Source organism: Notechis scutatus, chromosome 1, assembly GCF_049901735.1.
Source record: "Notechis scutatus isolate UNSWTSFEM ecotype Mainland chromosome 1, rNotScu1.2, whole genome shotgun sequence".
Lineage (NCBI taxonomy): Eukaryota > Metazoa > Chordata > Lepidosauria > Squamata > Elapidae > Notechis > Notechis scutatus.
The window spans coordinates 161,051,305-161,076,451 of record NC_142009.1 but is presented as its reverse complement, the minus strand read 5'-3'; the positions used below and the strand labels follow the sequence as shown (position 1 = coordinate 161,076,451).

Genomic DNA, 25,147 nt, shown 5'->3' with positions numbered 1-25,147 from the left:
GCAGAAACCTATAGTAGAACTACAAATGGTTTGAGGAATCTCCAAGTACATGTACATAGACATAGGCAAGAGATTTGTATTCTACTGAATACTATTATTATATGGTAGAAAATGATACTGTGCCTCATTCAGAGTATGCAGTATTAATGTCCATATTATAATGCAATCATTATAAATTTTAAGAACTTGCAACTATATATATATATATGTATATATATGTATATGTATGTATATGTATGTATGTGTGTATATATATATATATATATATATATATATATATATATATATATATATATATATATATATATTATATATATATCTTTGCGGTACTTACATGTATGGCATTCAGCTTTGTTCGGGTATTTTCCACGTCATTAGTTGTTTAAAGTAACGTTTGGCAGAATCTCATCTGCCAAACGTTGCTACAACTTTAAAAGCACAACTACAATGACGGGAAAATACCCGAACAAAGCTGAATGCATATATATATATATATATATATATATATATATATATATATATATATATATATATATATATATATATATATTCGTAGATTTTCACGGGTACAGGTATGTAGGTCTAGGTGTGTGGGTCTTTTCCCATGTAACATTAAGAGTATCTTGGCGACATTTTGGCGAGGTCCCACTTGCCATCCCCAGGCTGGTGCTTTCTGCTTTGTGCCAGTGCAAGCAGTGTGTGATCGGAGCTGCCGTCTCTCTGTAAATACTGGTGGGGGGGCTGGTGTGCTGGGCTGGTTGGCTGCACTGCTGCCTCTTGATTGGTTGATGGAGTTGATGTTGGTATAATGGGCTGTGTGATGGCCTTGTGAGTTTTGTTGTGGAGATATCCTGGATCTTGTACTGTAATCTCTTGGGTCGTTTGTTTTGTAGTGATCTTTTTTCCATTAGCCTCCCGTGTTTGTTTTGTAGTGATCTTTTGTAGTGATCTTTTTTCCATTAGCCTCCCGTGTTTTAATGGCTTCCATTACACAATCCATTACCCAAGCTGTTGATGTGAATTTATATATATATATATATATATATAAAAAATATATATAATATATAATATATATAATATATAATATATAATATATAATATATAATATATTATATATTATATATATAATATAATATATATATGTTTTCTGAGGTTAATATATATATATATATATATATATATATATATATATATATACACACACACACATACATATATACATACACATATACATATACATATACATATACATATACATATACATATACATATATATCTCAAGACTGCCTTCAAAACAGACAGAAAAATAGCAGCCATCCTAAGAAACCCCAAAGATAAAATTGACCTGGAAAACCAAGGCATATATGAAGTCCCCTGTGCATCATGCCCTGCCACATACATTGGACAGACCAATAGAAGAATAAGTATCCGCCTGGATGAACACAAAAATGCAGTAAAAAAGCTGGAACACACTTCCTCACTAGTCCAACACATGAAAGCCACAGGTCATAGCATCGACTTCAATGGCACCAAAACCCTAGCCACTATAGAAAACCCCAGCTACAGAATTATCAGAGAAGCCATAGAGATTGAAAAAAGACCTGAAAGCATGAATAGAAGAGATGATTCCACCAGACTGTCAATTATTTAGAAGCCTGCACTCAGAAACAAAAAAATATCTACACCACAAGCCAGGCAAACACCTGGGCACAAACAGATCCCCCCTGATACCTCCAGCTCAAACACACCCCAACCAGGCACCCAGACGAAACCTAGCTTCCTAATAAATGATAGCCGTCCATTTACTTGGAGCCAAGCCGCACTAAAAGCCTCCAATACAGGAAACACAATGTTGCCAGCCAATCAAGACAAAAAAAAAAAAAAAGCCACAAAACAGACAGAAGATATTAGAAACACCAATCAAGCAGAACACAGCAAACTCCAAGACCAATAAACACAGACCAAGACTCCCAACCAATCAGGATGAAGAAAAAACCATTCTGGCACAGCGTAGGCCAGCACCAAACTTAAAACAGAAACGGCTGTGAAAGTCTGACTCACAGACTAACACAACCAGAAGCCTTATGATGGCAGATGAGATTCTGCCGAAACGTTGCTACAACTTTAAAAGCACAACTATAATGACGTGGGAAAACACCTGAACAAAGCTGAATACCATACATGTAAGTACCCGCGAAAACTTAAGAATATATATATATATATATATATAGTACTTAGACTTATATACTGCTTCATAGTGCTTTACAGCCCTCTCTAAGTGGTTTACCGAGTCAGCATATTGCCCCCAATAATTTTGGGCCCTCATTTTACCCACCTCGGAAGGATGGAAGTCTGAGTCAACCTTAAGCCTTATGGGATTTGATCTGCCAAATTGCAGGCAGCTGGCTGTCAGCAGAAGTAGTTTGCAGTATTGTACTCTAACCACTGCACCACCGATGCTCTTCCCAATACCATATATATATATTGTATTCCGCAATAAATTCAGCTAAAAAAGCCCTTTGGAAAAGCTCTGTTTTAGTTACTTCTGAAAGATTGATAATATTGAAGCCAATCTGGAGGGAAGCTGTTTCATGGTCATTACTGAGAAGCATCTCTTTCTTGTCTCAGTACCTTCCCACCCACCATAGCATTCAGTGGTGGGATTCAATTTTTTTTACTACTGGTTCTGTGGGCGTAGCTTGGTGGCGTGGCTATGTGGTCATGTTACTGGGGGGTCAAAAGACAGAAACTCACTTTCTCTGGAGCAAGGGGTTGGGACTAGATGACCTCCAGGTACCTTCCAACCCTGGATTGGTGTGCTGTTTCAAAGCATGCCCCGAAGCTGCATCTAGTGCCAAGGTTTGTGGTCCTTCCTTCCTCTCCTTTTTCCCTCCCTCCTTATCTTTCTTTTTCTTTTTTTATTTCTTTCTCTTTTCATTCTCCCCTCCCTCCCTCGTTCTTTCTCTTTCTTTTTTTTCTTTCACAGCACCCCCTTCCTCACCCCATTTTTGGCCTAGTGGGCCTCAGGTAAGCCTCCTGGGAACAAAAATGGGCCGTGTGTGTGGCCACGCAGCACCACCACCCCGTGCCTCATTTTTGGCCTAGTGGGCTTAGCTTAGGGAAGCCTCCTAAGTGCTGAAAAAGGAAGTATTTTGAAGGTAAGTACAACAGCAAGGGGAGCTGTGCCGTGCGATTTAGATTACCTAGAAAGCAAGAAATCCGATGATTTCCTGCTTTCTAGCTAATCTAAATCACGTGGCACAGCTGATCATAGGAAATACCAGTTGAGTTGAACCGGTAGCATTTTTTTACTACTGGTTCGGGTGAACCGGGTCGAACCAGTAGAATACCACCACTGATAGTATGGTACTAAAATATTTTTTCTTATTAGCAGATTGATTCTAGTTAAGTAGGTAATCCTAAAAATCCCTTGGTGCCATTTAGGGCTTTATAGGTTAAAACAAATACTTCAAAATACCTGAAAAGAAATGCAGGAATCATACCACAGATACAATATAAGGGCATCTAGTTCCACTTGGCAAATAGGCCACTGCATTTTGTACCAAGTACAGTTTCCAGGTGGTCTTTTCCAGCCTCATGTAGAATACCTTGTAGTAGTCTAATTGAGTGGTGATGGGAACATAAATTATTGTCGCAAAATTCTTTCCAATAGAGCCATAACCAATGCACCAATTATGCTGACTGAGGCCTTCTGAACCTTAACCTTCTTAAGATCCTCCTTGCTCATGCAGGAGGATCTTAAGTCATGGACTTGCCATCTCAGGGACAGTACTAGTCCTTCAGATCCGAACTGACAGAGAATTGTGATGAATAAACAGCAGCTCTGTCTTGTTTGGGCCTCCCCTTCAGTCTCTTTCTTCCCATTCAGCCTCCAATATCCTCCAGGTACAGGGATAAGATTTTGACCATACCTCTGTGATACTAGTGTGCAGTTGAATATCATAACTGACGATTCTGCACGCCAAATAGACAGATGACTAGCTTCATGAAGATGCTAAAAAGCAGAAAGGACTGAGCATTGTGCTACTCCTTATGTTTGAGGACACTGCAACCAACTCTCCTTGCTTACAACTGTCCATTGAGAAAGTACTGGAAGTACTGGAGCACAGTGCTGTAAATCCCCAGTCCCTGCAATATGCCCAGAAGGATGGTATAAACTACCCAAGGTACAATATTGAAGGTGGTTGACAGGATCCAAAGGGTGCAGAAATATAGTTGCAAGGACCAGAAGGAATGTTCTCCATGACAAAATGAATGCAACCAATGCCTCTGCATTTTGGGGCAAGTCTTCTCTAAAGATGGAAAATTGGAAACAGGGTAGTAGTTATCTAATACAATTGGATCTAGTATTTTAAAGACTGGGGGTGGAGGTTGGCATATTGCAACCTCTTTCAAAGCTGCAGGAAAACTCCCTGTTTTGTTTTACACACCAAAGTGCTTTGTTTGGCTAGAGCTATTAGAGATCACATACAATTCTTTTGTGGGCCAGATGCAGTTGATAGGGCATGGGTTAACCACTGCGATTTTACATGTATTTCTTTCAATAGTTGAATAACAAACTATGTTTCAGGAAAAAAAACAAAAATAGATATTTTTATTTTATTCTGCATGTATGGGCAAAATACAGGAGATGATATCTTAAAGTAACAGTCTTTAATTTTAAAATGTTGTTATGAAAAGGCACCTTACAGAGATGGACTTGTGGTAGATTCAAGCCACTTCTGCATCAAGCTGCCTCTTGATTAGAGTTACTATGTCTGGGCTGTAAAAATATGGAAGACCACTGGATGCAGCCAGTTCTAACTCTCTCCTTTGCTTATTGGCAATTTGGATTTTTGCAGCCTAGATCTGATAGCCCTGGGTTTATCTGAATTAATAAACAGTATAGTATCCCTATCTGATTAGACTAGCACAGGTGTCAAGCTTGATCGGGTCACATGACATCATGACGGTTTTTTTGCCTTTGCGGAGCCAGGATGGGCGTAGCCTGCGCATGATGCATCTGGCCTGCAGTTTGACACATGATGCATCCGCCAGTTTCACACCCCTGGATTAGAGAATAACCCTGGCAGCAGACAGTATTTTTGAAAAAAGAAAGACATTCTCTTCCTTTTATCTAATTAGATATTGTATACGGTCCTATCTTTAGATGAAATAATGTTTAAAATAATATAAAAATAATATTTTTAATTGCTTAAATGCTTTATAGCTTAAGTTATAATATAACTTCAAGATTTTGAAACTAGCTTGACTGCAATGTGGTTTGGAAGGTCTGCATAATGCTATCATTCTTTTGTGGTTGTTGGTTTTAGTCTGGGCTTTTTCCCATTTTAAAGGGGCAAGGCTCATTCCCCATTGACCAGGATGGAACAGATCCAAAGGATGTCATAAACATTTTGCAGCTATTTATATAATACTGCAATAAATCAAACTATGAGCTTCCAGTTTGTCCAATGTTCAAAACATATTTTGTATCACAAAATTGTATCTTTTGTAAAGAGATTTTGTATCTCTTTTCAATTCTGTACCCAGACAAAACATACACACAAAGACCCCATCAAATTATCGTCTTAAGACCCTTTTTTGATGCTTTGTACAGTTAATGATGCACTTGCTTTCAGCCACCAACCCTGACACATATAGGGATCTTTTAAATATTGAATACTAAATATTCTTTAAAAAACTGGTGTGTTGAAATGAGTCATTGATCAAATAAAAATGCTATTGTTTTGTTTATTAAACAGCATCAGATCTGATTTTAAATCAGATTTTAATTGGAGCAGTTCAGTTAATTAGCACTGGATTATAACAATATTTGCAAGATTAAGTCAGCTTTTCTTAACACTAGTAAACGAGTGAGGAGGAAATAGCCCCAGAGTATGTGAAAAACATGCTGCATGTTCATACTTTATTTTCTCACTTTTTAGCTGGTGACACTAACTATCTTTTTATAGACGGAGGAAGCAAAAATAGAAGAATTAAAAAGCAAGTTATCTATAAAGTGGCAGGGAAATGGAAAAAAATAGAAACTGGGAAATCACATGGTCATTATATCTGTGGAATTTCTCTCAAGAAAAACTGTTGTTATTAAAAACATACTGAAAGAACTTTTAGACTGACTTCTTAAAGTGCATTGACAAAATCCGATTAATTAGAGTTAATAAAAATCAAGTTTTTAAAACTAGTATCCGTAAGTGGTTCTTATGCACTTGTCATAGGATGTCCATAATAATGTGATCTAATGACTTTCCTAACCAGTCTTCCTTATAAGCCTATGAACAGGGATTCCACAGCCAGTCTTAAAGACTAGACCCGTGATGGAGAATCTATGGTACGCGTGCCACAGGTGGCATGCAGAGCCATTTGTGCCGTCACGCGAGCTGCGGGCAAACTTACCTCACTGCGCATGTGCGTATCTCACAGCTGATTTTCGGCCAGTTTGAGGGCTTTTTCGACCTCCCAAAGGCTTGAGGAAGGCTTCTACAAGCTTTGCAGGCCAAAAATTAGCCCCGTTTCGTCACTTCCGGTATTTTTGGAAAAACAGGAAGTGACAAAATGGGGCTAGATTTCGGCCTACAAAGCTTGTAGAAGCCTGCAGAAGCCTTCCTCAAGCCTTTAGGAGGCCGAAAAAGGCCTCAAACCGGCCGAAAATCAGCTGTGAGGCGCAGTGCAGGTAAGGGGGTGGCAGGTGTGGATGGGATTGTACATGGATGCATAGGGATGTGGGGGGGCGTAGGGATGTGGGGGGGCGCATTGCCTTCTGGGCGCTGGCACATGAGCGCGAGTGTGCAAGTGCGCACACAGTTTTTGGCACACGAGCCCAAAAAGGTTAGCCACCACTTGAATTGGGCCTGAAAATACACAAGCAGTCAGTAAGCGAAAAAACAAAATTAGTATTATTTGATATGATTGCTTGTCTCCCACAAGTGCCATGTAATGTTTTACCTGTCTGAACTAACATTAAAGGTAGCTCTTGCAACCCGTTAATCAAAATCTGTCATTTCCAGATAAGGATGCAGCTGGGAGATCAGCCAGATCTAATAAAAAATGGCTCCAGATAGTTTTTCAATTTTTTTGTAGCCTTCTTGAAATTGGAATGATGGTGAGGGCCATCTGGATCTTGGGGATGATCCTGATTCCACGCAGCAGCAACTGCAACAGGGAAGGCATGCTTCCAAGGATTTTGTAGATGGCAGTTCCATGTAAAGTGCATCACTATAATCTGTACAGTGCAGAAGTGGTATTTAGCAGGTGCTGACCAGTTCTGGAGAACCGGTAGTGGAAGTTTGGACTAGTTTGGGGGAATGGGCAAATACCACCTCTGACTGGCCCCGTCCCCATCTATTCGCTGCATCCCAAATCCCAGCTGATCGGCTGGGTCTTGTTGCCCTGCACAGGAGAACGGAGCTGGAAAGCAGGTTAGTGGGGTGGGGAGGGAATGGGGATTTTACAGTATCCTTCCCCCGCCATGCCCACCAAGCCACACCATACCCACCAAGCCACGCCCACAGAACTGGTAGTAAAAAAAAAATGAATACCATCACAGGTACAGTGATGCACTTGACATGGCATGAGATGATTAGGGCATGAATCACTGCCTGAACGGCCTTCTGATCTTGGAAAAGTTCAGCTTCCTGGCCACAGTTGCCATCTCCACTTCAAGCAGGAGCCGAGAGTCAAGGAAGAAGACCCCCCACATTGCACCTCTAACTTGGATGGGAAATTATTATCCCATCCAAGGTTTGAGATGAACATCCCCACATCTGGGTGATCCAAACACCTACGGCCCTTCAGTTCTAATAAGATTGAATCGATGATGATTTCTTCCCACCCAGACTTGTACAGCTTCCAGGTACTGGGACAGAGCTTCATCCACCTAGGATTGAAAGCGTACTGATGATTTCAGCAGAATTCTAATGAGACAATACTCCATTGCAGTTAAGGGCTTCCCCATTTGAAATGTATGTGAGCAATTTTGTCTGCAAATGTCTAACTGTTTTTCCACCCAGCTAAATTATATTTCAGCCAGCTTGTCAGGCAACTGTTCGGTAATATGGATGGAATGTGAATGGTATGGGGTGGACTCAATGCCACAAGGACCATTTTATATTTTTGTTCCATCACCTCATGGAGTTCCCCCTTGGACATAGTAAGGAATGTGGGTTTCCCCCTTGCATATTAGATCTGAGCAGTTTTAGATTCTGCAGCCAATGATTGCTATTTCATCAGCTGCTTATGTCTAGAAAAAACAACAACCCTCTTCTCTGTCCAACTGTATTTCAGTAATTCAGTCCAAATGATGGTGCTTGTCACTAGTCTGGAAGTTTTTCTTGGTTCACCAACAGCAATTTAGGATTGAAGTGGCCGGTAGAAAAGCCACCTATGCTGTTGAGTAGAAGCTGAGTTGGCACTAGATCTAATGAATAAATATTTGAGTCATCTCCTTTCCCCATGATATTTCGGCATTTCATTACCATGATACTACTTCCTTGTCAAACATAATAGTTACTTATTACCAGTTCATTTATTTCTCCTTGAAAAATTATTTTATTATTTTATTTTTTTAATTATTTTATTCATTTTTATTTATTTATTTATTTTTATTTTGTCAAACAATTATTAGATAACAGGTATAAGTATAATGGTTATAAATACATGAAATGGATACGAATAAGAAAAAAAGAAACAATAGGACAGGGATGGTAGGCACGTTTTGGTGCGCTTATGCACACCCCCTACAGACCACTTAGGAAAGGGGTGAGGTCAATAGTAGACAGTCCAATGTTGAAGATTTTGGGGTTTGGAGAAGAAACCACGGAGTCAGGTAGAGTATTCCAGACATTGACTACTCTGTTGCTGAAGTCGTATTTCCTGCAATCAAGTTTGGTGCAGTTTATCTTTAGTTTGTATCTATTTTGTGTTCTTGTATTGTTTTGGTTGAAGCTGAAATATTCATTGATAGGTAGGACATTGCAATATATAATTTTATGTACTATACTTAGATCGAACCGAAGGCGGCGTAGTCCTAGTTTGTCTAGGTCTAAAATTTCAAGTCTGGTGGCATAAGGTATTCTGCTACGAGTAGAGGAGTGGAGGACTCTTCTCGTAAAATATTTCTGGAATTGTATTAATATCAGATATGTAATGTGGGTTCCAGACTGATGAGTTGTATTCAAGTATTGGTCTAGCAAATGTTTTGTATGCTCTCATTAGTAGTGTGATATTACCAGAGAAAAAGCTACGTAGAATTAGGTTAACAACTCTTAATGCCTTCTTGGCTATGTAGTTACAGTGGGCTCTAGCACTTAGATAATTAGAGATGAGTACTCCAAGATCCTTGACAGAGTTTCGATCATCAACAAGGTCTTGACTATTCTGCCTGTATTTTATTTTCTGATTTTTTTTGCCAATATGTAAGCTAGAGCATTTATTTGTTGAGATTTGAAGTTGCCATTTTTTTGACCATTCTGACACATAGTCGAGGTCTTTTTGAAGGGTAGCAGCATTGTCAGTGGTGTTGAATAGCTTTACATCATCAGCGAAGAGAACACAGTTGCTCTTAATACAATTACAGAGGTCATTAATATAGAATATGAAGAGAGTTGGTCCTAGAACACTGCCTTGGGGGACACCACTGTTGACAGGTACAGAATTTGATAGGATGCTCCCAATTATTTAGGGAGTCAGGCCACAACTGGAGTTAAATGTAACTAGTATATGTGAGGAATATCCTATAGGGTTATCCTATAATAGTAAGATAGGAATATTCTATAATAATAAAAATGCAATTGATTATGATTATATCCTTTAACAATTTATTAATCACATTTTATGACTTGCATGTTCGGGAGTATTTTGGTTCATCTTAATATAATAGAGTAGAATACTTTATTGGCCAAGTGTAATTAGACACACAAGTAATTTGTCTCTGGTGTATAAGCTGTCAGTGTGCACGCAAAACTACAAAGTAAAAAAATCATAATATCAAAATAAAACAACCATATTAACTATACCAATAAGAGAAGGTAATGGAACAGGTGAGAAGGCTAAAAGTAACGCAGCCCTGCTACATGGGTAAATAAACATAAGACAGTACTGTGGGAATTAGGTGTTCAGCAGAATGATAGTACTAGTCTATGTCTAGTTGTTTTGGCATGCAGTGGTCTGTAGTGGTGTCCTGGGAGGAGGAATTGAAACAGTTTTATGTCCGTGATTTGAGAGGTCTGTAGATATTTTTTCAGCCCACTGTCTGACTTGTGCAGTAAAGAGGTCCTCAATGGAAGGTCGACTGGTTGCAATAGTTTTTTCTGCAGTGCTAACTATCCGTTGAAATTTGTACTTGTCCTGTTTGGTTGCTGTATCAAACCAGACAGTTACAGAAGTACAAATGACAGACTCAATAATTCCTCCTGTATTAGCAGCTCCTTGGGCAGTCTGAACTTTCCGAGCTGATGCAGGAAAGCATTCTCTTTTTAATGATGGTTCTAATGTTAGGTATCCATTTCAAATTCTGGGAGATTATAGAAGCCAAAAACTTGAAGGTCTCTACTGTTGATATTGTGTTGTCCAATACAGTAAGAGGTGGTAGAATAGGAAGGCTACTCCTTACATCCCCTATCATCTACAGTTTTAAGTATGTTCAACTCCAAATGATTCCAGCTGCACCACAGGGCCAGTTGTTCAACTTCCTGGCAAAGGCAAAGTATGCTGAATTATAATACTAAGAGTTCTCCCTTTCATACTGCTGGAAACATCCTTGTTTAGTTGCAGTTAGTTGGAAGAAGTAGGATTTCACATTTAACCAGTCCTCTGTTGTTTGCTCTGTCTTTGATTAATTTGGAACTTTTTTTCTAGAAATATTACATTAATATTGCCTTATGATTATACTGGTTAATGTTAAGTAATGGGGGCACATTTGGAACAATGGAAGCATACCAATGCTTCTATTATATGCTAAAAATTCTATAGCTGATGCTGTTACATATTGGATTGAACAACACTAAAAGCTCTCTCTCTCTCTCTTTTAAAATCATAGTATTTCATAATGAAAAATATATTGAGCACCAGAAGTATTAATTTGCATGCATGCCTTTCTACACAATTCTTTTTGATGGCCACAGTTGTAGTATTGCTGGAAATGTGTGCTTTCTTTATTTGAATAATAACATCAATAACATAACACAATAACAGAGTTGGAAGGGACCTTGGATATTTTCTAGTTCAATTACTTGTACAAGCGGGAGTCCCTGTACCATTCTAGACAAATGGCTGTCCAATCTCTTCTAAAGACCTCCAGTGATGGAGCACCTACAACTTCTGAAACAAGCAGTTTCACTGGGTAATTGATTTCACTCTCAGGAAATTTCTCTTTAGTTCCAGGTTGGTTCTCTCCTTAATTAATTTCCATCCATTGCTTCTTGTCCTGCCTTCTGCTACTTTGGGAAATAGGTTGACCCCCTATTCTTTGCAGCAGCACCTGAAATATTGGAACACTGTTATCATGTCATCCCCGGTCCTCTTGTCACTAGTTTAGACATACCCAATTCCTGCAACTGTTCTTCATATGCATTAGCCTCCAGCTCCCTAATCATCTTTATTGCTCTTCTCTGCACTCTTTCCAGAGTCTCAACATTTTTTTTTATACTTATGCTGACCAAAACTGGATGCAATATTTCAAGTATGGTCTTACCATTATAAAGCAGTATTAACACTTACCATGATCTTGATTCCCTCTCTCTGCTGATGCAGCCTTGGATTGCATTGGCTTTTTTGGTGGCTGCAATACACTCTTGGCTCATATTCTATACCTGTGCAATTGGCTTTTCTTGCCTAAGTGTTAAACCTTCCTTTTTTCACCATTGAATTTCATTTTGTTAGATAGGGCCCAGTATTCAAGTCTGTTGAGATCCTTCTGGCTCTTGAGCCAATTATTATTGTTATTATATTTCATTTCTCTCTCTTATGTTTCCCAATCTATTTCTTGAATTCTGACACAGTATTCAGGATGACAGAATCATTATTAAATAAACATTAAAATATTTGTAACAGTGTTTCCCACAATAATGTAAAGTTAAGTTGATATCAACAAATCTTTTTGACATTTCTGCTTTTTGACCAAGATGATCAAAGAGAGAACAAAAAGTTAATTCACATTGCTTGGAATATCGTTGTTGAGTTCATCTGTGAATTTCTAGGGGGCATTTATGCCAATTTGTAAAGCGTTAGTGATTTTAAATGTTAGTAAGAATGTTTTATAAATGCTAATATCTGTTTATTTTGTGTGTTTTATCTTGCTGTAAGACACTCAGATTTGCTTTGAACTGGGTGGCAAATAAGTTCGATAAATTAATTAAATAAATAATGGGAACAAATCTTTTAAGTAAACTGTAAGATTAACATGTCTTTAAAGAACATTATGCTGTAGTTTTGTCCAAATTGAATAGTAGCTTAAAATTCCATTTAAATTTGTCTCGGCATTCTGTTTCTCATACTTAACTGTAAATAAAAAGGATGAGTTGGTTACACTGAAGAAAAGCAACAAAAAAATAATCAATAAGCAGCATGAGGGTTGATGAAAATGTGTCACTTTTCATCCAAGACTATACTTGGAAAGTCTAGGCTTGATCTCATTTCTCTAAAGCAGTGATGGCTAACCTTTCTGTCCTCACATGCCAAAAGTGCGCGTGCCAGCACCCATAAGGCAATGCACGTGCCCCCCCACCCCCTGCGCATGCGCGCATGACCTCCCATGCGCACCACGCATCTCTGCATGTGTGTGACCCCTCCATGCGCACCACACATTTCTGTGTATGCATGCACGACCCCCATGCGCACTGTGCATTTCTGCAGATGCATGCATGACCTCCCCATGCATGCGCATTTCTGCGCATGTGCATGAGACCCCCCCACATACACCGCATATTTCTCCACATGCGTGCATGTCTCCTGTGGTCTCCCTGCCCCCCCCATGCACGGCAGCTACCCAACGATCAGCTGGCAGACGGCCTGCGCGTATGCCTGTACAGTAGACCTGCTCTGGGGTGACAGCTTGCGTGCCGGCCGAGATGGCTCTGCATTCCACTTCCGGCATGCGTGCCATAAAGAAAGCCAGCTTGCTCCAAACCTATGATAACACCATGTATCAACCAATCCACCAGTTTTGGATGGAGATTTCTAGAATAGACGTTGTTTATGATGCTCATGAGACTAATTGGGCTTAGAGGTTATATTTTTTTAGTACCATTTAAAAAAAAATCAGAATTATGATATAAATTTACAACAGGCAGCTGATATTTGAAATATGCTTCCCACGTATGCAAAATTGAGATTTACCAGTTGACATTGGACTAATAGTTCAGTTACAATTAGATCTTTCCAAGGGAGTCTACCATTTTTAAGCTATGAGATAAATTTGGAGATTTCAGATAGTCAAATTTGCTGGTTCAGAATTTAGCCAGACCATTTTGTATGCTCAGAGGATAGAAATTTCAAATTGGTACTTACTGTATTTGAGGATCAGTTACTACAAATGGAATCTCCAAGTTTATTGTGACAAATGTTCTGTTTAAATTCCATTTGAATTCAGCTTCCCTTTGGGGAAATAGATGGATGCAGAATAGGAATGGAGCATTGTGATCTCCCCATGATCTCTTACCCTCTTATCTCTTAGCAATAGACTTACTCCTTCCTTTTTTCCCACCTGATTAGTAATAAAGCTAACCCCTCCTTTTTATTGCTGTTAGATTCCTTGCAATTAGTTTTAAGTCTTAGTTCAGAAAAAAACCCTTGCATTCCTATTATTTTCCTAAATTTCTTTTCATTTTTTCTTCCAATTGGAATGGGATATGATTGTTCTTTCAGGGTTTAGAGGACAGAATAGTGGATGGTTATGAAAGCTGTTTGGTTTCTCCTTCCTATTTTAAAATCTTGCCCTTGCAGCCCAATATTTTGCTATTACTTGTAGCATTACTTGCTCTCTTTTTTCTTTAGAAGAGATTGCGAAGACCAGTCTCCCCTCTAGAACACTAAAAATCTCCACAGACCGTTCTCATCCTGGACATTCATATTTCGAACTGTTACCATCAGGGAGGCATTATAGGTGTCTTAAAATGAGGACTAATAGATTGAGAAACAGTTTCTTTTCCAAGACAGTAATTGTCTTTAATCAAACAGTGCATTTGTGATTTAGTTCTATTATTATTATTATTTTAATTTTTAAATACTCTGTAGTATGATTGTGATGTTTGGGGCACTGTGCTGGAGTAGCTTTCAAATTTCATTGTATTCGTGGAATGCAAAGACAATAAAGGTATCCTATATTCTGTATTTCAGACCAGACTGGTAATGTTTCTTCAGACACATCCTAAGACTGTTAGAATTACTGTACAATGCTCTACCTCCTCCTCTGTGATCATTATTTGGTAGAATAAGTTAGATTGCATAGGCAGAACTTGAGTTGCTTCCTGTTCCTGATAAAATAAGGGGACATCAGCAGATAACTGGAAGGTATATACTGTAGGTGACTCTGCTTCCTTCTTTGCCTTCTTGTGTTGGAGTATTATAAACTTACCTCTCTGGGGACTGATGCAGCTTTCAAAAACATCCTCCTCTTTCAACAGTAATAGAGACCTCAGGGTCTTGTGGAGCCATGAAGTTTTCCTTCTAGAGGTTTCTTGCCAAGAAAAGATGACAGTCTTGACAGCTGTATTAGTAGTAACAAGATCACTAGTCATGCTGTCCCTGGTCTTTTTACCTATCTCTGAATAAAGCAGAGATCTTGCTTTAGCTTATTTATGACCTTAACTACCAACAATGCCCATTTAATTTGGGGGAAATCACAAGAGGCAGAGTCAGTCACAACTCTGACCCTAATGCCTCTGCCTCCTTTCATTCTAGGGACAGCAATACCACACATCATGAGGGCAGAAAAAGAGACACAAGGTAAGAAAGAAATAATGGAATGTGGATAAAAGTTAGCCTAACAGTTTGACCACAGTGGGTCTGCCTCTAGTTTAGGAGGAGAACATATGAATTAAATTCTTGTATTCGGACAATGTGGGTCCTGAAACGTTTTGTAAGCTAATATGTAGAAAAAAGACAAATGAAGACAACACACCATGATTTGGATAGAAAACAAAAGTTTTTTTTAATTGAAATAATAATTAAAATTAAATTAATTGTAATTGAAAGCATACAAGAATAATTAATGGGAATGAATCTAAGTTTGTTTTTTAAATTGAAGAAATATGTTGGAAAGGGAATGGACAGATAAAAAAGGTACTATCTAACACAGGAGTCCACAACCCCCATCCATGAACCAGCACCAGTCCGTGGTATGCCAGAAATCGGGCCGAGCAAACACGCTAGGACCCATTCGCAGGATGCAGGCAGCACACAAAACCACGCCTCCTCCAGTCCATGGAAAAACTTCTCACGGAACTATCCCTGGTGCCCAAAAGGTTGAGGGGTGCTGATCTAAAGGGAAAGCATAAGTGATGAAAGATTAATAAGATGTTAGGTAAAGTGAAGTTGTAGCAATACAGTGAACGGCCTCATCTTTACTTCTTTCATCTGTGGGCAGCTGATTTATCACATCCTATTAGATGAATCAAACATCTTCTCTTTTCATTTTGATGTTTATGTAAACAGTATTTTTTTTTAAAAAAGGTATGGCTGCTATGGTCATATCACCACTTGCAGGATGCGAGGAGCTCTGGTGGCACAACAGCTAGAATGCAGTATTGCAGGCAAATTCTGCCCATAGCCAGGAGTTTGATCAGGTCCAGCTCAAGGTTGACACAGCATTCCATCCTTCTGAGGTTGGTAAAGTGAGGACCCAAATTGTTGGGGACAATATGCTAACATTGTAAAACACCCAGAGAGTGTTCTAAAGCACTATGGAGCAGTATATAAGTAAGTGCAATTGCTATTAGAACATATTTTGTGATTTGATCTGCATTTAAGAGAGTGAATTGGAGGTCAGTCTCTCTAAATCCCATAGGTCCATTTGTGGACTTGCTTTCTCAAAATAAAACTTTAGATTTTCTTTGTCATATTTAAGTATTAAAATAGCATGTATAAAGCAATCTTAGTTATCAGCCTCCTATGAATAGCAGCCATGCCCAGACAAATTCATAGTCTGTTATTGTTTCATAACTTGCATATAATTTCACATACAATTGGATCATGCATGTTTTGCATAGCTTCATTATTCTTTCACTATTTTTTAACTATTTATATGCTGTTTACTTTCTTGACTCCAGATAACTTAACAATCATAAAAACTAGTAATAATAAACTAATCAAAAGCAACCAGTACTACACAAAACTCTCCCACTATCCACCTAATTGGTATTACCAGAAGTTTTGAGGAACAATGTAATTTTATTGCTTTCCTGAATCTTAAAAGAAGGAGGCCACCATGATCTTTTGAGAGACGGCAAGCTTTTCTAGAGTGGGAGGGCTGCTTCCAAGTAGTTAATTTTTGAGCCCCTTCCCCTCCCGTCTAACAAATATTGGGTGGGCAGAATTAGTGTAGAGTAGGTAGTCCTGAAGATAACAAAAACTGGAGGTGTGGAGTTACATAGATAATGGTCAACCGCTTAGATTGGGATCCAGAAGCTCAACAGCAACATAATTGTTGCTAAATTGTTTTTCAATGGGCAACAAATAGGCAGCTACATTATCCATCAGCTATGGAGGACTCAAGCACAGTCTGAGGGAGAGCAAATTGCTATTGTCTAACCAGGGCATGACAAGACTGCTAATCATGGTTTTCAGTGCTTCCTTGTTCTAGTAATTTCACAACTGGTGAATCACCAAAGCTGGTCAAAGGCTGTTCTTGCAAAGCTACTGTTACTCTAGCAAGAAGTGTGAATCCAGGACAATGTGTAAGCTGTATACCTGTTCTTACAGGAAAGTACAACTCATCAAGAACTGTAGATGGAATACTTTGACTATTGCTGCATTATTTTAACTCTGCTACTTTTAAGCAACTTTTAAGATTCCATACTTAAGACTAAACCATTTTGTATCTAAATAATATATTTTTAAGATAACCCTTCTAACCTATTAACTGTTTCACTTAGGGCAGAATTCTAAGTTGTACTTCCTACAGGGGTATAATATTTTAATTTATTTTTTATTTATTAATTTTATATGCCGCCCACCTCATTGATAAGGAGACTCTGGACCTTATCCTGCCTGTGTTGTTATTTGTGCTAATTTTAAAATGTTTATTTAATTGTATTGATATTTTACATTGGTAAATACATTAAATGCAAACACTTTTTATCAAAAATGTATGAAAATATTCTGTTTAAGTGAATCAGTGTCATTTCTGTCTACTAGGATATTTTTTTTTCAAGTACCCAGTCTTGTCTGTCTCCCTGGGTAAAGTTCCCCTATCCAAGTACTAACCATGATCTGTTGATTCAAGCTTAGTTAAATTATGACTGAATAAAGAAAGAGCTAATGAAATAAGGAGAAAGAAATGTATGGAACCCATGAGAGTTCATATTATCTGCTTTGTAATTAGAGGATAAATAAATAATAGATAAGTAACAGATTAACAGAGTTGGAAGGGATCTTTTAGGTCATCTAGTCCAACCCTCCACCCCGCCCAAGCAGGAGACCCTACCTACACCATTTCTGACAGATGGCAGTCCAGTCTCTTCTTGAAAGCTACCAGTGATGAAGCTCCCACAACTTCTTTTTTTAAAATAATGTTTTATTTGGGTTTTCACACATACAAAATACAAGTAAAACATCTTTTTTGAAAATAGCATGGTTCCGGGTTGAACTTCTTTATACAGACACAAAACTCAATTTCATGCTCCTTTTTGTGTTCTATTCCATCTTATACTATTCTACATTTTCTATATCGTTTTTCCCCTTTTAATTTTCTCAATTTTATTTTGATTATCTCATCTCAATTCAAATCATTATATTTATACTTTTGTCTGTTCTGTTTTAATTTCATATTAACTTTTCTCATTAAACAAATTTTCTCCTGTAGTTACTAATTGGAGGATGACACCTTTATATCTTTTAATTACATCCATTCAACTCTTATTTAAACTTCAATATATACCTTAAGGTTATGACCTTCAATATAATACATAATACATAACTTCCAATCGAATTCTGCTTGGTACATTCTATAATACACACTATATTCTTAAAAAAAAAGATTATAAATATATGTAATTATAAACCCCCATTCCATTCCAATTCAGTTCTATCATTAATAATCATTAAAATCTTAACATCCTTAACACTTCTTTTCAGTTAAATATCATACTTCCTTAAAGACACATATAATCTCCATAATTAATTTTTCTCTTATTTCTCTTCACATATGTTTTGTAAATCATTAAATATTCATTTTGTTACATTTATTTATTGACAAGCATCCCACTGAATTACGATAGCTATTTTATCAAACATTTTAATCATACATTGTTTCATATTTTCTAAAATTATTTCTGTTTCTAATATAACAATACTATCCTATGTACCTTTGCAGAATCCCTTTTTCCATGAAATTTTCACTCATTATCTCTAAATAGGCCCTGTTTCTCTATATTTTGTTTCTGTCCTTTATAATTTCTTTTCCTTTCTTTCTTCCCTTTCATCTTCTCCCTCCCCTTTTTACCCCCTTGTCTCTCGACTTCTAATTCTCTCTTCTGCATTTCCCTCTTCTGTTGCTTTCTGATTTTATACATATTTTTCACTCTATTTTTTTTGGAGTTGTTTTTCCCAATCTTAAACTTTCCATTCTCTTTCCCCCCTTTCCTTTTTCCCCCCACCTAAGATTACTTATTCATTAAAGATGGCTTCTTCTTTGTCGCAATCTTCTTGTTCTGCAGGTATTTCTTGTTGTTTCTCATAATTCCAAATCTCCATTTCTAAAAACTGAAATACGAAGCCAAAAGCACCCCTCCCTTCTTGTGCATCTTCTTTGTACTTTTTAAGTTCCATTTTGAGTTCTTCTAAAAGTGGAGCCATTTTAAACAGTTTTAAACAACCACCCAATTGATTTTAGTCATTCAAATACAATAATCAAACATCCAGAAATCATCAAGTAATCCAAATAGTCCCAAGTTATTTCTTCTTATTTCTTTTTCCACTTTCTCTTCCTGGGGTTTTTGTTGCGATATTTCATTTAAAATGTATCTTTTGGAAGTCTTGTTGAGATTTTGCTGTAAGTGCTTTTTAATTCCAGGCAGTCTCCTCCCTTCCAGATCCTGCCCTTTTATTCTTTTTCTCTCCTTTCCTGTTTTCAAAAGCTTTTGATTATCCAGAAATCTTTATTATCCCTTTGACTTTTTATTTTCAGCATTAAATGCCTATTAATGTCAAAGTGGATTTTTCCCCCAATTTCTTGCTTAAGTCTCTTAGCTGTCAGTATAGGAAAAGGAGAAAAAAAAACACCAAATCTTTTCCCTTTTCTCTCTCCTTCGCAGCTTAAAAATCTTCTTAGGGAACAATGTTATTGTTTTTTTTTAATAGTTTCAATTCCAGGGTACCTTATTTGTTGCTTTTGCTGTTTGACCCGGTCAACCAAAACTTTCTCTTCTTATCTTCCTCCTGCATATTCTTTTCCGGTCGAGTTCTTCTTTGTGGTGGCCATTTCTGACCACCGCTACAACCGCCTTCGGGAAAGGGAGTAATGGCCAGCTGGGGAGGAGAGATGCGGCTCTCCTCAACCCTGCAGGCAGTCTCCCCCTTCTTCACCACCTCTATGGGGTGGCTTAGCCCTGAAACCAGCCGGCTCGGGGCGCTCCAGCGGCGAGCACGGATTGAAGCCTCGCAGAGACGAGGTTTTGGTCTGTCGCCGAAGAAGCTCAAACCGGAAGTCCCAAAGCTCCCACAACTTCTGAAGGCAAGGATAGAAGGTGATTGAGGTATGTTCAGTCAGGCAGAATGATCTTGATTCACTTTTATCCTTGTCAAAGACTTACTGTAAGGATTTAAAGGGGAAATCTAGACACTTAACCAATTGGGTTTTTAAATAAGTCAATAGTATAAAGTAAAATAAAAGAATACCTTGTTTAAAGTTACTTAAAAACAGACCTGGATTTTAAATTAAAAAACATACACATCTGGGATAATTCCAATTATCAGTAAGTATTAGAATGCAATTTCTATGAATGTAAACATTTATATGAAACACAGTGCTATATAATATATATTGTAATAAATATTTAAATATTCATGCTAATAATACCAAATATTATTTACTAAAGCATGCTAAAATTATTTTGTTTTATCTTTCAGGAAAAAGCCATCTGCACCAGTGTAGAAGCCTGAACAACTATTTCATGATGAACATAGATGATGAAGAAAATATGAGTAAGGTCTACTCAGTATAGCTTCTGCAGGGTATTTCTGTGAAATCTCCTTTCATAGAGAGAAAACTTACTTTCAGATTTTTAATGAAATGAGAAGGATTTTTCCAATTTTTTGTTGTATGAAGTAAGATACAGTGTCAGCATTTAAACATAAGGGGCAGTCTCTGAAGTGTACATTAGTACCATTGAATATGTGATCTATTTACTTCACTAAAGATTTAGTTGCTTTGGTTTGAATGAATTTATAGAATACATACTAACTGACAATTGTCAGTTGAATTTTCTCTTGAATTTGGTTAACTTCGTTAGCTTACCAGTATTTATTTATTTAGTTAGTTATATTTCATTTTTCTAGACCAGGAGCATGATGACTCAACGGTTAAAGATGCTGAACTTGTCAGCTGGAAAGCTGACAGCCTGGGTTCGAGACCCGAATGCCATAGAATGGGGTGAACTCCTGTTCCTTCCCCAGCTCTTGCAAGCAGTTTGAAAGCATGCAAATACAAGTAGATTAATAGGTATCACTTCGATGGGAAGATGACAGTATTCCATGTGCCTTTGGCGTATAGCCATGCTGGCCACATGACCACAGAAAATGTCTTTGGGCAATGCTGACTCCCTCGACATAAGAAATAAAGATGAGCACCACACCCTAGAGTTGGATACAACTGGATAATGGAAACTTATACCTTTACCTATTTCTAGATCTCCCATCTCCCTCAAGGAGGAACTCTATTAACTATTAAAGGATATTTCATATTGAACTCTTTGAGCTAATAAGTAGGCATGCATTCAGTTATGCTCTTACTCGTGATCAAATTATATGCATAATATATTTATTTATTTAAACTTTGCTGTACCAGGTTTTCTGTTTCTTCTAGTTTTTAAAACCAGTTTTACCCTTTCTAGACAAACATAATATGAATATGAAAAGTTGTAGATCAGATTTATTTCTGTGAAACTAGCAACATTTTTGTTAATCTATTACATTCAAAGTCATCTGATTATCATACAATAATTATGATAATCATGATTATATTTTATTTATATAATCATCATCATATGGTTACCATAGTCTTATGATTTTTAAAAACCGTTTCAGTCATTTTTATCTAAAGATTTCACATAGCTTGTTGTAGAAATTATGATTACAGTAGTCTTTTGTTCAGGGATTTAGCTAGCATTTTCCTTTCTGCAGAGATGTGAAATAACTGCAGCTGTGGTATCCCTGTTTCCATATTTAATCCGTGTACATCTGAGAAAAAAATAAAACTTTTTGAGAAAAATTCTTACAAGAAGATTCTTCAATATATTTTAAATTTCAACATCACTTATTTGGAATCGTTGTTACAAAGGGCATCCTGTCTCACCTACTAATTTTTATTACAGAGATCTAGGTAGCTTGCAGTAAGCCAACAACAACCAGATGTGGGGTCAAAATCTGCAAAGAGATGAACTTGGTCTTCGGATCTAAACCCTACCCCTTTTATGCATATGTATATTCTAGGTTAGGTGAGCTTTGCCTTCCAGAATCAGAAACAGACTCTTTTCTGCTTCTAGAAAAAATATCTGAGGCTCTAGATTTTATTTCCTGCCTCAGTAAGGAGCAGATTCTCCCAAGCTCTGAGGCCCACAAAAAAGAAACTTTTAGACTATATGTGGGCTGAATGGGAGTGAACAGAATGATCCTACTAGTTCCATGCCCTTAGGTTGGGTGGTGCATGTCATATAAAAGGAACTTTCAGTTTTACATTATATCATAAAAAATAGAAGCTACCTAAATAGCTCTCCAACATCCTGTCCATTGCATGCAAAATTTAATGTATATTTTCATTTTTATTTTAAAAAGTGAATTTTCTGCGTACTGTGTTTGTGTCATGAGTTTTGTATTTTATTTTTGACATGCCAAAATAAATATTAAATATATTTCTTTTAGATTATAGTGTTAAATACTATATTTTAACTGATTGCTATTGTTCTGTAAATATGACTTTCACTTGACAAAAGTTGCAAAATCACAAGATTTATAAAGACAGAGATCGTATTACCAGAATCATATATATTTTCAATTGGTTCATGATACCACTAGGTTTTCCATTTTTTGTATGTGTGTATATATGTCTTGGTTTAAGTATTGACACTGAATTTCTTTTGTTCGATTATATATCATTAGATCTTTCTATGTTAGAGAAAAATGGTAAACTATATTTGTGGGTTTAAACTTATCTGTTAAAATTCCCTGTATGAAAATGTCTCATTCAATATTGAGAGAAGGGGGTTGCAAATAAGTCTTAAAATACTGGAAAGCAAAAAAAGACTTTTGGAGGCTAAATAAGGTTTGTATTTCAACACAATTTCCTTTTTTTAAACCTTTAAAATAGCTATTGCTATTTTACAATGACAATTTACAAAAACCTATTGCTGTTTTTACAATTAACTTCTATAATGATGTTGTTACTATTGTCCACTTTGGTAAAAATAATTATACCAGCAGAGTAGATTCTTATTTAGTTATATTTTCTAATTATATTCTAATGTTTACTATGACTTACAGCAATATGAATTAATGTTTGTTATATGCAGTAAGATATAGTGACAGCGTTTAAGGATAAGGGGCAGTTTCCTGGAGTGTAAAATAATTCAGAGCAAAATATTGGTAATTGATTTATTGATATTATTAATAATTATTTAAGGCCCAAACAGTGATTGATGGGAAAATAAATATTTTAAATGTATCAAATCTGTACTGACAATATTGGAAAAATGCAAATGTGCTGAAATTTTAAAAAAAAGTATTGAAAGACCTAAAGCTTTTAGTATTGAGCAGGATTTGAAACATGAATTCTCAAAAACATTTCTTTGGGAAAGAATATTAATTTATCAATTCCAATACATAAGAGATAAAAGGAGGAGCAGTACAATAAAAAAAATCCAGATTTATTATTGCAATATTTACATTTTTTAGGAAAGCATTTGTTCATAAATAAGAATGATTTTCTAAACAGGAAAACCTCAGAAATCTGTGATGTTATCATTGTGTTTATAGAATCAGATTGCAAAAATAGTTCATAATGACTAACTGACTGGGTCTCCCTGTGATCTATGCTTTTATAGATGGGAACAATTTGCACTGAAATCAGTGTATTTGCTTCTGATTATTCATGCAAAATATATATTTAGGTATTTACATGTGTAGTTAGAATCTACTGAAGTGGAAGGACATATCAAATCCTTCCTTGTCTAGGCATTGTGCTATATTGAGCTGAAAAGTTCCCTCCCCTTTGAAAGTGCATGCAGCCTCACTCTACACATTCAGAATGGGTGGGCTATACCATGATGGATCTTGCTGAATGACTTGGCCTCATTTTGCCGAGCTATTCCTGGATTCCTGCTCTGTATTAAATGAAAATGAACTTAAATACTGGCTGTTATAGAAATGCTGAAAAAATAATTAATCTCTCATTTATTTTAAAGAGTCTATGGGCATACATATTTATTATTCAACTTAATACAAAGCAAATTCAAAAATATTTTCTAATAGACTTGGAAACAACTCAAAAGGTTGAAGGTAAAAACGTTCCTTTGGTCCAGCGATAATCAAACTCACATATTCAAAGGTCCAGCTTGAAACAATCTGAAACTTTCAAAACTATTTGATTATAATTTTTAATGGGATAAAAATGTTCTAAACATGTACAGCCTTCAAATTACATCATATAAATATAATGCTCTAAATGTGTTTTATCTGAATACTATCTTCTATCAAATTGTCTCTTGAGATAAAATACAGGAAATAGGATATGGTGAAACATTTACAAAGAAAATAGTTCTTAGAAATGCAAAACTATTGTAGCTTTTATTTTATTTGTCTTTATTGTAAAAGTATTATTTCTTGCTTTTTAACTTGTATGTTTTACCAATCTCTTTCTATCCAACTTCTTCTAATTTTCTGTTCTTTTGAGCACCGAAAGGAGTAACCTATCAAGCTTTTGTTGGAGGATGTTATAAATGAAAATTTAATAGCCATTCCATCAGCTTTGTCAACTAGGTGAAGTGGTGTGTGCATGTTTTTAATTGCTAGGTTTAAACAAATTTAAATATGTTATCCAGGAGATCAAATTTTGAAAGACAGTTATGATTCCACAATAGTTTGCATGTATAGCAGGCATTTAAAAACTTCTGTCTTTAGAATATTTTTCTCCAGCAAAACAGAATATTACTTTTCACTGAATTCCTTGCAGCATTTTGCTATGTTGAATTAAAAATGTGGTGTCTATTTTTTTAAAAAGGCAATGAATTACTGGGTTATAATTAAGGCCTTGATTTAACAAAAGAATAATAACATAGAAAGCATTTTTTTAAAATCACAGATTACTGTCTACATTAATATATATAGCCAGAGAAGAGGTCTAACTCCCCTTTATTGCTCCAACTTTGCCCCCAAACGTCCCCACATTTACTGAAAGTCCTGGAGCGAAGCTCTCACACGCACCTTCAGCAGCCTCCGGCTGTGAGTAGTCCAGTAAGCCAGGTTAGCCAAACAGTAGCCAGGGCTAGAAGTCCAGTAAGCCAGGCAAATCAGGCAAGCTTCACAAGACAGAGCACAGTAATCTCCAGGCGTCGGCAAGTGCACACAAGGCTCCACAGATTCAACACTTGTTCCTGACAAATGCCCCTCCCACCAGCACCACCTTACATCTCAGTCCCCTGGTATGCCTTGTGAAGGGGGGCGAAGCACTCTCCACCCTCGTAGTTGGCTCAATCTGCTTTGG

The 25,147-nt window shown here is 36.8% G+C and overlaps 1 protein-coding gene across 5 annotated transcripts in view; it reads left to right on the top strand.

Annotated features, from left to right (window-relative positions):
* ADARB1 (adenosine deaminase RNA specific B1) overlaps positions 1-25,147 on the top strand; it is a 74,057-nt gene that overhangs the window by 17,511 nt on the left and 31,399 nt on the right. For 2 of the 5 annotated variants that reach the window (XM_026679063.2, XM_087949239.1), the window contains exons 2-3: positions 14,917-14,961; positions 20,302-20,376. In XM_026679063.2, the coding sequence (XP_026534848.1) occupies positions 14,937-14,961; positions 20,302-20,376 (100 nt within the window). In that variant the 5' untranslated portion in view covers positions 14,917-14,936. Of the gene's footprint in view, positions 1-14,916; positions 14,962-20,301; positions 20,378-25,147 lie in introns of those variants that run through there. The other 3 variants (XM_026679066.2, XM_026679064.2, XM_087949240.1) reach the window with 2 other exon arrangements.